The sequence below is a fragment of the Pelmatolapia mariae genome, linkage group LG8 (genome assembly GCF_036321145.2).
Source record: "Pelmatolapia mariae isolate MD_Pm_ZW linkage group LG8, Pm_UMD_F_2, whole genome shotgun sequence".
In the NCBI taxonomy this organism is placed as follows: Eukaryota; Metazoa; Chordata; class Actinopteri; order Cichliformes; family Cichlidae; genus Pelmatolapia; species Pelmatolapia mariae.
The window spans coordinates 16,901,985-16,918,440 of record NC_086234.1 but is presented as its reverse complement, the minus strand read 5'-3'; the positions used below and the strand labels follow the sequence as shown (position 1 = coordinate 16,918,440).

The following is a 16,456-nucleotide window of genomic DNA, read 5'->3' as shown; positions in this document are numbered from 1 at the left end:
CCTCACTTAGGGACGTTTACGCGAACACTGCCAAGAAAGAGACGACGATGATGATGATGATGATGATGATGATGATAATGATGATGTAAAGTTGAGAGTTGTTTCCTCCGGCGGTTCGGGGTCCCTCCGGACCCCAGTGTTTGCAATCGTAACTTACGAATGTGTATTGGGGTTGCAAAATACCCCATCGTGGGTACGCTTTGACCCCATAGTAATCGTGGAGTAGAGAACATCCCTGCTCCTCTCGAAGGCCGGTTTACGCGTAACCCGAGGCCCATCCGCCTAAACGCTCCCCTGTGAGGAGCAGGAGAACGGAACAGAAGGAGGTCGCAGGACTAGGAGGCAGGGAGAGTCCAAGGTCCTCACTTAGGCCCGTTTACGCGAACACTGCCGAGAAGGAGACGACGATAATGACGATGATGATGATGATGATGTGAAGTTGAGAGTTGTTTCCCACGGCGGTTCGTGGTCCCTCCGGACCCCAGTGTTTGCCATCGTAACTTACGAATGACGGTTCGGGGTCCCTCCAGACCCCAGTGTTTGCAATCGTAACTTACGAATGTGTATTGGGGTTGCAAAATACCCCATCGTGGGTACGCTTTGACCCCATAGTAATCGTGGAGTAGAGAACATCCCTGCTCCTCTCGAAGGCCGGTTTACGCGTAACCCGAGACCCATCCGGCTAAACGCTCCCCTGTGACGAGCAGGAGAACGGAGAAGGAAGGAGGAATGAGGACGTGGAGGCAGGGAGAGTCCGAGGTCCTCACTTAGGCCCATTTACGCGAACACTGCCGAGAAGGAGACGACGATAATGACGATGATGATGATGATGATGTGAAGTTGAGAGTTGTTTCCCACGGCGGTTCGTGGTCCCTCCGGACGCCAGTGTTTGCCATCGTAACTTACGAATGACGGTTCGGGGTCCCTCCAGACCTCAGTGTTTGCAATCGTAACTTACGAATGTGTATTGGGGTTGCAAAATACCCCATCGTGGGTACGCTTTGACCCAATAGTAATCGTGGAGTAGAGAACATCCCTGCTCCTCTCGAAGGCCGGTTTACGCGTAACCCGAGGCCCATCCGGCTAAACGCTCCCCTGTGACGAGAAGGAGAACGGAACAGAAGGAGGAATGAGGACATGGAGGCAGGGAGAGTCCGAGGTCCTCATTTAGGGCCGTTTTCGTGTAACCTTGAACGCATCCGGCTAGGCGCTCGCCTGCGAGGAGGAGGAGAACGGAGCAGAAGGAGGAAGGAGGACGCTGAGGCAGGGAGAGTCCGAGGTCCTCACGGAGATCCGTTTACGCGAACACTGTCGAAAACGAGACGATGATGATGATGATGATGATGATGATCATGATTATGATGATGATGATGTGAAGTTGAGAGTTGTTTCCTGCGGCGGTTCGGGGTCCCTCCAGACCCCAGTGTTTGCAATCGTAACTTACGAATGTGTATTGGGGTTGCGAAATACCCCATCGTGGGTACGCTTTGACCCCATAGTAAACGTGGAGTAGAGAACATCCCTGCTCCTCTCGAAGGCCGGTTTACGCGTAACCCGAGGCCCATCCGGCTAAACGCTCCCCTGTGACGAGAAGGAGAACGGAACAGAAGGAGGAATGAGGACGTGGAGGAAGGAAGAGTCCGAGGTCCTCACTTAGGGCCGTTTTCGTGTAACCTTGAACCCATCCGGCTAGGCGCTCGCCTGCGAGGAGCAGGAGAACGGAGCAGAAGGAGGAAGGAGGACGCTGAGGCAGGGAGAGTCCGAGGTCCTCACGGAGATCCGTTTACGCGAACACTGTCGAAAACGAGACGATGATGATGATGATGATGATGATGATGATGATCATGATTATGATGATGATGATGTGAAGTTGAGAGTTGTTTCCTGCGGCGGTTCGGGGTCCCTCCAGACCCCAGTGTTTGCAATCGTAACTTACGAATGTGTATTGGGGTTGCGAAATACCCCATCGTGGGTACGCTTTGACCCCATAGTAAACGTGGAGTAGAGAACATCCCTGCTCCTCTCGAAGGCCGGTTTACGCCTAACCCGAGGCCCATCACGCTAAGCGCTCGCCTGTGAGGAGCAGGAGAAGGGAGCAGCAGGAGGAAGGAGGACTTGGAGGCAGGCAGAGTCCGAGGTCCTCACTGAGATCCGTTTACGCGAACACTGTCGAAAACGAGACGATGATGATGATGATGATGTGAAGTTGAGAGTTGTTTCCTCCGGCGGTTCGGGGTCCCTCCAGACCCCAGTGTTTGCCATCGTAACTTACGAATGTGTATTGGGGTTGCGAAATACCCCATCGTGGGTACGCTTTGACCCCATAGTAAACGTGGAGTAGAGAACATCCCTGCTGCTCTCGAAGGCCGGTTTACGCGTAACCCGAGGCCCATCATGCTAAGCGCTCGCCCGTGAGGAGCAGGAGAACGGAGCAGAAGGAGGAAGGAGGACGCTGAGGCAGGGAGAGTCCGAGGTCCTCACTGAGATCCGTTTACGCGAACACTGTCGAAAACGAGACGATGATGATGATGATGATGATGATGATGATGATGATGATGATGATGATCTGAAGTTGAGAGTTGTTTCCTCCGGCGGTTCGCGGTCCCTCCAGACCCCAGTGTTTGCCATCGTAACTTACTAATGTGCATTGGGGGTTGCGAAATACCCTATCGCGATTAAAAAGGGGTCACAGTGTACCCATGGTGTTCAAAGCACCCCCAGTCCTCGCTAAGGCCGGTTTACGCATAACCCGGGGCCCACCAGCTAGGCGCTTGCCTGCGAGGAGCAGGAGAACGGAACAGAAGGAGGTAGGAGGACCAGGAGGCAGGGAGAGGTCAAGTTCCCCGCTTAGGCCGGTTTACGCGTAACCCGGGGCCCATCCAGCTAAGTGCTCGCCTTCGAGGAGCAGGAGAACAGAGCAGCAGGAGGTAGGAGGATAAGGATACAGGGGGAGTCCGAGGTCCTCATGGAAGCCGGTTTACGCGAACACTGCCCTCTGCAAAGCTAAGCGTCGGACAGCGAGTCGCAGGAGAACCGAGGAGAAGGAGAAAGGAGGATGCTGAGGCAGGGGGAGTCCGAGGTCCTTGCTTAGGTCGGTTTACGCGAACACAACCGAGAAGGAGAAGATGATGATGATGATGATGATGTGAAGTTGAGAGTTGTTTCCTCCGGCCGTTCGGGGTCCCTCCAGACCGCAGTGTTTGCCATCGTAACTTACGAATGTGCATTGAGGTTGCGAAATACCCCATGGTGGGTACACTTTGACCACTTAGTAATCGCGGAGTAGAAAGCACCCCCCGGTCCTCACTTAGGCCCGTTTACACGAACACTGCCGAGAAGGAGACGATGATGATGATGATGATGTGAAGTTGAGAGTTGTTTACTCCGGCCGTTCGGGGTCCCTCCAGACCCCAGTGTTTGCCATCGTAACTTACGAATATGCATTGGGGTTGTGAAATACCCCATGGTGGGTACACTTTGACCACTTAGTAATCGCGGAGTAGAAAGCACCCCCGGTCCTCACTTAGGCCCGTTTACACGAAAACTGCCGAGAAGGAGACGATGATGATGATGATGATGATGATGATGATGTGAAGTTGAGAGTTGTTTCCTCCGGCCGTTCGGGGTCCCTCCAGACCCCAGTGTTTGCCATTGTAACTTACGAATGTGCATATGGGTTGCGAAATACCCCATTGCGATTCCTAAAGGGTCACACATTACCCATGGAACACAGAGCGCCTGAGGTACCCGCTTAGGCCTATTTACGCGTAACTCGGGGCCATCTGGCTATACGCTCACCTGCGAGGCGCAGGAGAACGGAGCAGAAGGAGGAAAGAGGACAGGGAGTCAGAGAGAGTCTGAGGTCCTCACTTACAACGGTTTACGCGTAACCCGGGGCCCATTCAGCTAAGCGCTCGTCTGTGAGGAGCAGGAGAACAGAGCAGAAGGAGGAAGGAGGACGGGGAGGCAAGGAGAGTCCGAGGTCCTCACTTAGGCTGGTTTACGCGAACACTCTCGAGAAGGAGACGACGATGATGATGATGATGATGATGATGATGATGTGAAGTTGAGAGATGTTGCCATGGTGTTTTGTGGGTCCGCCAGACCCAAAGGTTTGCCATCGTAACTTACGAATGTGCATTGGGGTTGTGAAATACCCCATCATGGGAACACTTTGACCCCTTAGTAATCGCGGAGTAGAAAGCACCCCCGGTCCTCACTTAGGTCCGTTTACACGAACACTGCCGAGAAGGAGACGATGATGATGATGATGATGATGTGAAGTTGTAACTTACGAATGTGCATTTGGGTTGCGAAATACCCCATCGCGATTCCTAAAGGGTCACACATTACCCACGGAACGCAGAGCGCCCGAGGTCCCAACTTAGGCCTGTTTACGTGTAACTCGGGGCCCATCCGGCTAAGCGCTGGCCTGCGAGGTGCAGAAGAACGGAGCAGAAGGAGGAAAAAGCAGAGGGAGGCAGAGAGAGTCCGAGGTCCTCACTTAGGCCGGTTTACGCATAACCCGGGGCCCATCCGACAAGGTGCTTGCCTTCGAGGAGCAGCAGAACGGAGCAGAAGGAGGTAGGAGGACTAGCAGGCAGGGAGAGTCCGAGGTCCCCACTTAGGCTGGTTTACGCGAACGCTGCCGAGAAGGAGACGATGATGATGATGATGATGATGAAGATGATGATATGAAGTTGACAGTTGTTGCCGTGGCGCTTGGGGGTCCCTCCAGACCCCAGTATTTCCCATCGTAACTTACGAACGCGCATTGGGGTTGCGAAATACCCCATCGCCATTACTAAGGGGTCACAGAGTGCCCAAAGAGTAGAGAGCTACCCCAGTCCTCACTTAGGCCGGTTTATGTGTAAACCGGGGCCCATCTGGCAAGGTGCTCGCCTTCGAGGAGCAGGAGAATGGAGCAGAAGGAGGAAGGAGGACCAGCAGGCATGGAAAGTCCGAGGTCCTCACTTAGGCCGGTTTACGCATAACCCGGGGCCCGTAAGGCTAAGCCCTACCCTGCGAAGAGCAGGAGAACCGAGGAGCAGGAGGTAGGAGGACTGGGATGCCGGAGGCGTCCGAGGTCCTTACTTAGGCTGGTTTATGCGAACACTGCCCTCTGCAAAGCTAAGCATCCCACAGCGAGGCGCAGGAGAACCAAGAGGAAGGAGGTAGGAGGACTAGGAGGCAGGGAGAGTCCCAGGTCCTCACCTAGGGCGGTTTACGCGACCACTGCCAAGAAGGAGATGATCATGATGATGATGATGATGATGATGGGAAGTTGAGAGTTGTTTCCTCCGGCAGTTCGGGGTCCCTCCAGACCCCAGTGTTTGTCATTGTAACTTACGAATGTGCATTGGGGTTGCGAAATACCCCATCACCATTACTAAGGGGTCACAGAGTACCCACGGAACACAGAGCGCCCGAGGTCCTCACTGAGGCAGGTTTACGCGAACACTCTCGAGAAGGAGACGATGATGATGATGATGAAGATGATGATGTGAAGTTGAGAGTTGTTGCTTTGGCGCTTGGGGGTCCCTCCAGACCCCAAGGTTTGCCATCGTAACTTACCCGATCGATGGAGGGTTACAGCCGATTAGGTGCCTTTGTCCGACGCTGTGACAAGACCCGCTATAGCTGGGGGTCCACCTGACCCCCATCCGCCCCCACCCCGAGCCGGGGCCCTGTTTCGCGACGAGACCTGGGTCTGCGCTGCCGGGGTCTGCGTGACCCCCCCCTCCCTTTTGTTTTTTTTTTTTGGACCAGGCCGCACAAGGGATAATACATACAGAGAAAAAAACAACAATCATATGACCCCCAATGAGCAAGCACTTTGGGAAGGAAAAACTCCCTTTTAACAGGAAGAAACCTCCAGCAGAACCTGCCGTGCAGATGCAGAGATGTCTATTAACACATAGTGAGTGAGAAAGGTGACTGAAAAAGAAATAATCAATGCAATAATCAATCCCCAGCAACCTACATCTATTGCAGCATAACAAAGGGAGGATTCAGGGTCACCTGGTCCAGCCCTAACTATATGCTTTAGCAAAAAGGAAAGTTTTAAGCCTAATCTTAAAAGTAGAGATAGTGTCTGTCTCCCGAATCCAAACTGGAAGCTGGTTCCACAGAAGAGAGGCCTGAAAACTGAAGGCTCTCCCTCCCATTCTACTTTTAAATAATGTAGGAACAACAAATAAGGCTGCAGTGCGAGAGCAAAGTTCTCCAATGGGGTGATATGGTACTATCAGGTGATTAAGATAAGATGGAGCCTGATTATTTAAGACCTTGTTTGTGAGGAGCAGGATTTTGAATCCAATCCTGGTTATTGTTAACATTAACTATTGTTAATGTTAATTTCTCCTCTATTAGAGAAATTAACATTAACTATTGTTAATGTTAATTTCTCTAATAGAGGAGAAATTAACATTAACAATAGTGTAAAACCAGTGTGATGTTATGGCCCAGGTTTCCATGGTTTCTGTGTAGGTGGCTCATTACTTTGCTCCATATACTGCAGGAACATGTGACTGTAGTCTAATAAATAACCAAAAGACATTATTAGTATAAAATTCAACATTTTGCAGATTTAAATAATGGAGGTACTTACCCCAATCACAAATCGAACAATGTTTTGATTCCCTGCTAGCTGTGTTGCATTTTCCAGGTCATACCGGTCATTAGATTGTCCATCAGTAATTACTATCAAGACTTTCTTCACATCTGGTCTGGAACCTCTTTGTGGTGTGAAAACATTGTTTCTGTCAAATTAAAAATAAACAAATCTAATTTCAACATAAAACGTGTTTTTGCAGTGCATATTTTGATCATAGAGTAAATTGCATGAATGATTATTATTTTGACATGCATCCATCTGTTTTGTATTATCGCTCATGAACATTTTAGTATTTTGCAAATCTAGCTAATGCAAGTTTCTCTTTTAAAACTCTTGCATCATTCAATACAGTTTTTAGTGTGGTCAGTCTAACAAAAAAAAATTATCTGCACAGTAAGTCTGTCAAGATCATTTAACTTTAATGCTTCAGTAATATCATTGTAACCCTTACACAACATGTCTGATGGCCTTAGCTGTGTAAGTTGATCCCTCCAGCTGTGTGATTCCATCGATGTCAGTCTTCAGTGATCCAGATGAGGAAAATTTCTTGAAATAAAAATGAACCCGAGGTAACGAAGAGAACTGGGAAACAGAAAACTGAAGAAAGGGAGAAACAATGGAAAAAAAAATTATAAAATAGCCCTGTTGTCTGGAAACAAATGGAAAGCAGGTGAAAGTATTTGTGTCTGTAATATGATATAACTGACAGGTAGTACAGTGTCTTACCTGTGCATCAACTGACAGAAATGACTGGATTAGATCTTCCACAAACTTCATCATTGTTTGAAAATCAGAGATAGATACGCTGCCTGAACCATCCAACAGAAAAGCAATGTCTACTTTTGGTGGGCACTCTATCAAAGAGATGAATTGAAATTGATTATTTTAGGTGAATTTTAACATTTTAGCAAATCGACTATGAATACCCACATATTTAGACAATTAGTCTTTTAGAAGAAGAAAGAAGAGAAGAAATTAAGATTAAGAGATTAAATTAGTTTAAACAAGTCTTAAAAATGCTTATAGAAGACTAATATTGTTATTAAATTAATTTAGTTATTTGTAGCCTTGATTTTTGCATTCAGTTCTAATTACTTTAATTTTCTTCCTGTATTACAGAAACCATGGTTTGTGCAGGGAGGAGGAAAATGGTGGAGATTTGGACAATACTTTTGTTTTATTTTAATTTTATTTTTTTTATTTTTATTTCTTTACCATGAAGGGACACGAGCATGGTGGTAACATGCAAACCCCATCCAGGACATAAACAGCTGCATTAAACTGCTAACACAACATCAGAGGTTTGTACAGACAGCATGCTAACACAACGCTTTGAATCAACCCAGAATGATGTTAAAGCTGAGTGTATACAACATTGTGCTCAAACTTACAACACTAAAAGAAAGACCCTCTACACTGTATGTTCTTGTTAGTGTTGGAATTTATGTTAGTGTGAGCGACAGTAGCCTCATGTTTACATTGTTCTTATGTAACAGGAATACACCGTAATGTAACACACAGTGACACAAATTATTTTCTCCAGGAAAACCATAATACATTACTTATTTGCATACGGAGCTTTAAAGAAGTAGTAAGTAGCTTTAGAGGGAAGTCAAAAGTTCTCGGTCTCCTTCTGATTTTTTTCCCCAAAGACCTTGTGTGTCTGTACTAGTCTTCTTGCATTTTGTCATGCATTGCATAACCCAAACAACCAGGCTTAGTTTCATTTTTGTAATGAATTTGAAATCAAAGGGGGGTTTTTTGTATTTGTTTTTTAAATAACACTTTCATTTTACATGCAGATATGGTTATTCCGTTCTGAATAATTGAAGAGACCATCTCAAAAAAAATTCTGATCATTAGAATTAAATACATTTTTATGCTGTAGATTTAATCTTGGCTAGATCAAATTTTATAAGCATTTGTTTCAGTGTTGATGAATTCAGGGCAAATCAGTCCAGAAAGGCTCTTTGGATAAAACTACAATACAATTAATCCAAATAGACAATCTGAAATAAGGCTTAGAGGGGAAAACTGTAATCAAAAAAAAAAAATCTATTTCTGTCACGGCGAGTGAGATGAGCCATGTGGAAAATAAAGGAGGATCCAAACGCAGGCACTTGTACAGGTGTGAGGGTGATTTATTAAACACAAAATGAAATGGACAAATGGCGAACGGAGCAAAGACTAAACTAAACTGGGAACAAACTGACTACCTGAACATGAATGAGAGCGGGCGGAAACAGATGACGGTTGACAGCAGAGAAACACACAGAATGAAGCAGGGTGGATACACAGACAGACCAGCAACTACAAAGACAGAAGACGCGACTTAAATACACACAGAGAAACACAGGGAGATTACACACAGGTGGGGAACACAGCTGGGAGTAATCAACAAGACAGACAGAGGTAAAACTGAACACACTCACATGAGACGCAGACCTTCACGATAAAACAGGAAACAAGAACACAACACAAAGACACAGACTCGACACTGAGAGACAGACAGAAAATGACACATGGAACTAACCCACACAAAACATGAGAACACAAATCCTAAACACACATAAACAGAAACATGGAACTCAAATAATAATCTATCACCATCATAATCATCACCACCACCAGTATACAGGAAAAATCCATCATTCAAAACCAAAACATAACAACTCCAAAAAGCTGGGTCGAACTGACCCAGAACCATGACAATTTCTAAATTTCTATTTACTGTTTCTGATTAACCCTTAATTGCTGGAATATATAAGGGAAGTTTTGAGACAGTTTCAGTTGATTTGAGATTATACAAGCACAAATTTAAATGATTATAAGACTATGTTCAAGTAAAAATGCAAGAGATTTTTATTAAGGAGGCACCGGGACTCTCATTATTAAGGCCACATTTTCACAAACTCCATTTATTGTTACCGTTATGAGAAGAAGATACAGGTGGTCCAAATCTATTAGATCGGTCCATGTGAAAGCACACACCGTTGTACATGGTGATACTTTTGCAGTCCCTTGGAATGGTTGGACCACACACCTGAGAGGAGACAAAGTCAAGTTCCCATAAAGTCCCATAAACAACGGTTCATTCCTTATAAAATCAACCAAAACTGAAAAAAAAATCTCACACGATCCAGCAGAATATGTAGATTTTAAAAAATAACTTCAGTCTATTTAAAGCCATTCAAATGTGTCCCTTAATGCTATTACCAAAGTATATGGGGTGTGTAAAAACTTTTAGCGCATACATGTTTTTAAATAACATTTTTGCATTGATTTCTACTTTATTGAATATGCTGAAGTTATTGTACCCCCTGATTCTGTGAAGGACAGGTGGGAGGCAAACTGGTTTTTCATGGGATGACCTTCATGCAACAATAACAAGACATTTAAGGATAGAGGATGTTGATCCTCAGTGCTTTTAACAAGGTTCTCATAGTGTCTGCAGTTCAGTAACTCACCACAGTGCTTTGGTTCGTGGGATCACTTTTCATTGTCAGACCAAGAGACATGTTGACTGCAAAATCTGGTGCTGTATTGAAAGTATTCAATATTTTTTAAAAAATACTAATAAAAGGCAATTGAAAGGAAGAAAACAAGACTTAAATCGATGACTGCAAAGAACCATGACTGAAACACTTCCCCATTTGATATGACAAGTGTTAGACATCGAAAACCAGGATGTAAAACAGGCAGCTTTAATATCAATGCAAATAGGATTCAGTTTCACTTTTGCTTCTTTTTAAAGTTTTAAATAATAAGAAATAAGAAAACATTGTAACAATAACATTATTAATAACATTGACTTCTTTCCTTTTTTTTACTTCATCATTTGGCAAGATAATATTAGTTTTGAAGTCTCAGTGTTACTTACTAAGATATTTACTTATTGTGATTTGAGTTAAACAAGTTTCTGTGCTAGCGAATTTCTTGTATGTCAACATGGTTACTGTCAGAGTTTCATCACATTTAGTTACCTACCTTCAATTTGGATATTTTGGCAGTTTTGGGAAGACATGGTGCAGATATATATTTTCCCTCTTCCATTTTGTGAATACTGTTCAAGGGGAGCACTGACGAGCAAACTGAGGAAATAAATTCAGACAATAATGAAGTCCAGAGTGCAAACTGTGGTTAAATAAACTCCATACAGTGGCTTGCAAAAGTATTCGGCCCCCTTGAACTTTTCCACATTTTGTCACATTACAGCCACAAACATGAATCAATTTTATTGGAATTCCACGTGAAAGACCAATACAAAGTGGTGTACACGTGAGAAGTGGAACGAAAATCATACATGATTCCAAACATTTTTTACAAATAAATAACTGAAAAGTGGGGTGTGCGTAATTATTCAGCCCCCTGAGTCAATACTTTGTAGAACCACCTTTTGCTGCAATTACAGCTGCCAGTCTTTTAGGGTATGTCTCTACCAGCTTTGCACATCTAGAGACTGAAATCCTTGCCCATTCTTCTTTGCAAAACAGCTCCACAACTGCCCTGTGACGGCCTCTGAGGTTGTCTAAGAGAATATTGGGAGCAACAACACCATGAAGTCCAAAGAACACACCAGACAGGTCAGGGATAAAGTTATTGAGAAATTTAAAGCAGGCTTAGGCTACAAAAAGATTTCCCAAGCCTTGAACATCCCACGGAGCACTGTTCAAGCGATCATTCAGAAATGGAAGGAGTATGGCACAACTGTAAACCTACCAAGACAAGGCCGTCCACCTAAACTCACAGGCCGAACAAGGAGAGCGCTGATCAGAAATGCAGCCACGAGACCCATGGTGACTCTGGACGAGCTGCAGAGATCTACAGCTCAGGTGGGGGAATCTGTCCATAGGACAACTATTAGTTGTGCACTGCACAAAGTTGGCCTTTATGGAAGAGTGGCAAGAAGAAAGCCATTGTTAACAGAAAACCATAAGAAGTCCCGTTTGCAGTTTGCCACAAGCCATGTGGGGGACACAGCAAACATGTGGAAGAAGGTGCTCTGGTCAGATGAGACCAAAATGGAACTTTTTGGCCAAAATGCAAAATGCTATGTGTGGCGGAAAACTAACACTGCACATCACTCTGAACACACCATCCCCACTGTCAAATATGGTGGTGGCAGCATCATGCTCTGGGGGTGCTTCTCTTCAGCAGGGACAGGGAAGCTGGTCAGAGTTGATGGGAAGATGGATGGAGCCAAATACAGGGCAATCTTGGAAGAAAACCTCTTGGAGTCTGCAAAAGACTTGAGACTGGGGCGGAGGTTCACCTTCCAGCAGGACAACGACCCTAAACATAAAGCCAGGGCAACAATGGAATGGTTTCAAACAAAACATATCCATGTGTTAGAATGGCCCAGTCAAAGTCCAGATCTAAATCCAATCCAGAATCTGTGGCAAGATCTGAAAACTGCTGTTCACGAACGCTGTCCATCTAATCTGACTGAGCTGGAGCTGTTTTGCAAAGAAGAATGGGAAAGGATTTTAGTCTCTGGATGTGCAACGCTGGTAGAGACATACCCTAAAAGACTGGCAGCTGTAATTGCAGCAAAAGGTGGTTCTACAAAGTATTGACTCAGGGGGCTGAATAATTATGCACACCCCACTTTGCAGTTATTTATTTGTAAAAAATGTTTGGAATCATGTATGATTTTCGTTCCACTTCTCACGTGTACACCACTTTGTATTGGTCTTTCACGTGGAATTCCAATAAAACTGATTCATGTTTGTGGCTGTAATGTGACAAAATGTGGAAAAGTTCAAGGGGGCCGAATACTTTTGCAAGCCACTGTATGTTTCCTGTTAAGAAGTATTGTATGCTTGTTTGCTTATTACTGTGGGCCTTAACAGAAATGATTGTTAAACATGCAGTTATAGATCGACATCCAACATAACAATGTATGTTGTGACTTACTTTGATTGTCTTTGAACCACCTGGTACCCAAAACCAGCAGCAGAGTTATTCAGGGCCTTCCAAGCCACAGGATCAATAGTGAAACAAAGTGCAGCATTTAAGACTGAGAATTAAAGAAGAATGAAGAACAGCAGTAATTTTATTTAAAGTCTCTGTAAAAGATGATAACGTGGTTATAATATCTCTTATTCTAATCACATATGAGGAACTCCATACAGTTTTTGTGTTACTTTCATTCCACCTCTTGAATCCAGCATTTTCTTAGTTACACTTGAGAGCACCAAAGTCAGATACTAGATTTGAACATACTGGCAGGTAATTATTCACTTGAAAAACATACTTAAGATTTTATTATGGAATTAGTTGTGTCTTTGATTCTTATATCTTACTCCATCTGTCAAAAACAAAATATTGACACTTAAAACTTTGAAGAAAAGATGTTGTTGCTATGCTAGTATGAAAAACTATTAATATACTATATACATTTGCTTATTTTGCAGTACTAAAAATTGAATTGTGTAGAAAATTTTACTAGTGTGCATATTCCTCTTTCCTCTTGAACTGTCTGTCAGATTCATCAATACGTGCCACACCCATTCACAGGTAACAAAAAAAAAAAAATCTCTGTGGAAGTTGATACTGAGAATGTCCAAAAGAAGAAATTAAACTCATTCCCATGTGATTGCTTTTGATATTAGAATACTACAGAGAACCTAAAATTATTTCTGTTATGACTACTGTCCAGTAAAATTGTGTATTGTTGCGATCCTACAGCTGTCCGGTTATTTATTTTTGCCACACAAATAAAGCCTTCCTTTTATGGACATGCTAAGAGCAGTCAATACGTCACATAGTGCTAATGCTTTTTTGTTTCCTGCTTCATGTCACAGTGTTCAACAATGACAGTGTCATGATTTCAAAGTTTTGCAAAACCTATTTTGAAATACATTTTGTAACAGTGGTACGCCCTCAAGTTCTGCTTTTCCTTATTGTCACAGGTTTTGATATTTTCAACATCAGTTAAAGAAAAAATGTACTTCTTCACTTGTTTGCTTTTTTTCATATGTGCATTTATATTTTTCAGGTGTATTTTTATGTGAATGTATACTAGTGTTCAATTAAAAAAATAAAATAAAACAAGCATTAAAAAATAAAAATAAAGAATTTAAAAAATAACCACCAAAGGTGAGTGCAGGGTCATGCATGCGTTGGATGGATGAAGTATGATGTCACCGTGGTGTAAAAAGTCCTGTTTTTTGTAGCCCTGCACAAGGCAGTCAGACAGGTATAATAAATGTATTATCTATGGATCTTAAATCCAGTTTTACCATTTTCTAATGGTTTATAATCAAGCATTTAGTTTGTTTCAGTAAAGGTATTTATGAAAGACTTCTTCAATCAGTGAATTTCAACAACAACAAAAGAATGCTATTTACAGCTAGAAGCTTACTGAGCTAATTGCACATTTAATTTGTGTTAGCAGAGGCTAAAATGTAAATACAGTAATGACCATCACTAAAGTATTTCTGGATATTATTTCACTAAATGATTTATAGTCCATGTTAGTTTTGGATACTACAGTTTTTCTTATTAAGAATGTTGCTGTGTTGTATGTATTTCCTTTCCAACCTTCCTTTCATTTCAAAAATCCTTGAAAGAGTAGTTGTCAAACAGCTAACAGATCATCTGCAGAGGAATGGCTTATTTGAAGAGTTTCAGTCAGGTTTCAGAGCTCATCACAGCACAGAAACAGCTTTAGTGAAGGTTACAAATGATCTTCTTATGGCCTCTGACAGTGGACTCATCTCTGTGGTTGTCCTGCTAGACCTTAGTGCAGCGTTCGATACTGTTGACCATAATATTCTATTAGCACAGTTAGAGCACGTTGTAGGTATTACAGGTACTGCGCTGCAGTGGTTTGTATCATATCTATCTAATAGACTCCAATTTGTGCAAGTAAATGGAGAGTCCTCTTCACACACTATGGTCAATTATGGTGTTCCACAGGGTTCAGTGCTAGGACCAATTCTGCTTACTTTATACATGCTTCCCTTAGGCAATATCATCAGACACATAGTATACATTTTCACTGCTATGCAGATGACACCCAACTCTATCTATCCATGAAGCCAGATAACACACACCAATTAGTTAAACTGCAGGAATGTCTTAAAGACATAAAGACCTGGATGGCCGCCAACTTTCTGCTTCTTAATTCAGATAAAACTGAGGTTATTTTACTCGGCCCTGAAAATCTTAGAAACATGGTATCTAACCAGATTCTTACTCTGGATGGCATTACCTTGGCCTTCAGTAACACTGTGAGGAACCTTGACATGTCCGTCAATGCACATATTAAACAAATGTGTAGGACTGCTTTCTTCCATTTACGCAACATCTCTAAAATTAGAAATATCCTGTCTCAGAGTGATGCTGAAAAACTAGTTCATGCATTTATTACTTCTAGGCTGGACTACAGTAATTCATTAATATCAGGAAGTCCTATAAACTCCCTGGAAAGCCTTCAGTTAATCCAAAATGCTGCAGCAAGAGTACTGACAGGGACTAGAAAGAGAGAGCATATTTCTCCTGTGTTGGCTTCCCTTCATTGGCTTCCTGTTAAATCCAGAATTGAATTCAAAATCCTGCTCCTCACATACAATGTCTTAAATAATCAGTCCCCATCTTATCTTAATGACCTTGTAGTACCATATCACCCTATTAGAGCACTTCGCTCTCGCACTGCAGGCTTGTTGTTCCTAGAGTATTTAAAAGTAGAGGCAGAGCCTTCAGTTTTCAGGCCCCTCTTCTGTGGAACCAGCTTCCAGTTTGGATTCGGGAGACAGACACTATCTCTACTTTCAAGATTAGGCTTAAAACTTTCCTTTCTGATAAAGCATATAGTTAGGGCTGGACCAGGTGACCCTGAATCCTCCCTTAGTTATGCTGCAATAGACGTAGGCTGCCGGGGAATTCCCATGATGCATTGAGTTTTTCCTTTCCAGTCACCTTTCTCACTCACTATGTGTTAATAGACCTCTCTGCATTGAATCATATTTGTTATTAATCTCTGTCTCTCTTCCACAGCATGTCTTTCATCCTGTTTTCCTTCTCTCACCCCAATCGGTCGCAGCAGATGGCCGCCCCTCCCTGAGCCTGGTTCTGCCGGAGGTTTCTTCCTGTTAAAGGGGAGTTTTTCCTTCCCACTGTCGCCAAAGTGTTTGCTCATAGGGGGTCATATGATTGTTGGGTTTTTCTCTGTATCTATTATTGTACGATCTACTGTACAATATAAAGCGCCTTGAGGCGACTGTTGTTGTGATTTGGCGCTATATAAATAAAATTGAATTGAATATTTAGTAGGAACACTTATAGCTTTAATTTAGCTTTAGTTTGTTTAAAGGCCTGTAATGTTTTCAATATTTGCACAAATTTATTATTACAGAGTGAAAAATCGGAAGGCACAAAAATTGTCTTACCTGATGAGAACAGTGTAGCATGAATTATCCAGTCCATTGTGTTAGTCCCATGAAAAATAATTCAAGCGTTTGTTTGGGGGTTTTTTGTTTTTTATTTATGAGTTGAATGTTCTGCTGAAAGTATCACAACAGTTGTTGAAACCAAAATGCAGAAATCATAGGGTGTGATAACAAAGGTAAGGCAACCATTTAAAGCAATTCTTTGGCAGGAGGAGTCACAATGATGACAGCACTGTCAGTAGTAAGATAAGATAAGAAGAACTTTATTTATCCCGAGGGAAATTCTTTTGTCATACACATGCTCAATGCAGCAAGAGAGACAGAGGAACAGAGTAATAAGATATACAATATGTACAATAGAATACAAGTATACAGTAATATACAGTAGAATAGTGCAAAATATAATATTTTGCACCATTCTACTATATAGTAGACATTTATATAT

General features: G+C 43.1%; 1 protein-coding gene across 1 annotated transcript in view; it reads right to left on the bottom strand.

The window, feature by feature from the left end:
* The window catches only part of LOC134633524 (integrin alpha-M-like), a 216,923-nt gene extending 200,875 nt beyond the window's left edge, over nucleotides 1-16,048 (bottom strand). Inside the window, exons 1-8 of the mRNA XM_063482352.1 lie at nucleotides 16,012-16,048; nucleotides 12,533-12,635; nucleotides 10,604-10,707; nucleotides 10,084-10,154; nucleotides 9,545-9,659; nucleotides 7,343-7,470; nucleotides 7,068-7,213; nucleotides 6,611-6,761 (exon numbers count right to left, since the gene is read on the bottom strand). Of these exons, the coding sequence (XP_063338422.1) occupies nucleotides 6,611-6,761; nucleotides 7,068-7,213; nucleotides 7,343-7,470; nucleotides 9,545-9,659; nucleotides 10,084-10,154; nucleotides 10,604-10,707; nucleotides 12,533-12,635; nucleotides 16,012-16,048 (855 nt within the window). The remainder of the gene's footprint in view (nucleotides 1-6,610; nucleotides 6,762-7,067; nucleotides 7,214-7,342; nucleotides 7,471-9,544; nucleotides 9,660-10,083; nucleotides 10,155-10,603; nucleotides 10,708-12,532; nucleotides 12,636-16,011) is intronic.
* Between the last annotated feature and the right edge of the window lie 408 nt (nucleotides 16,049-16,456).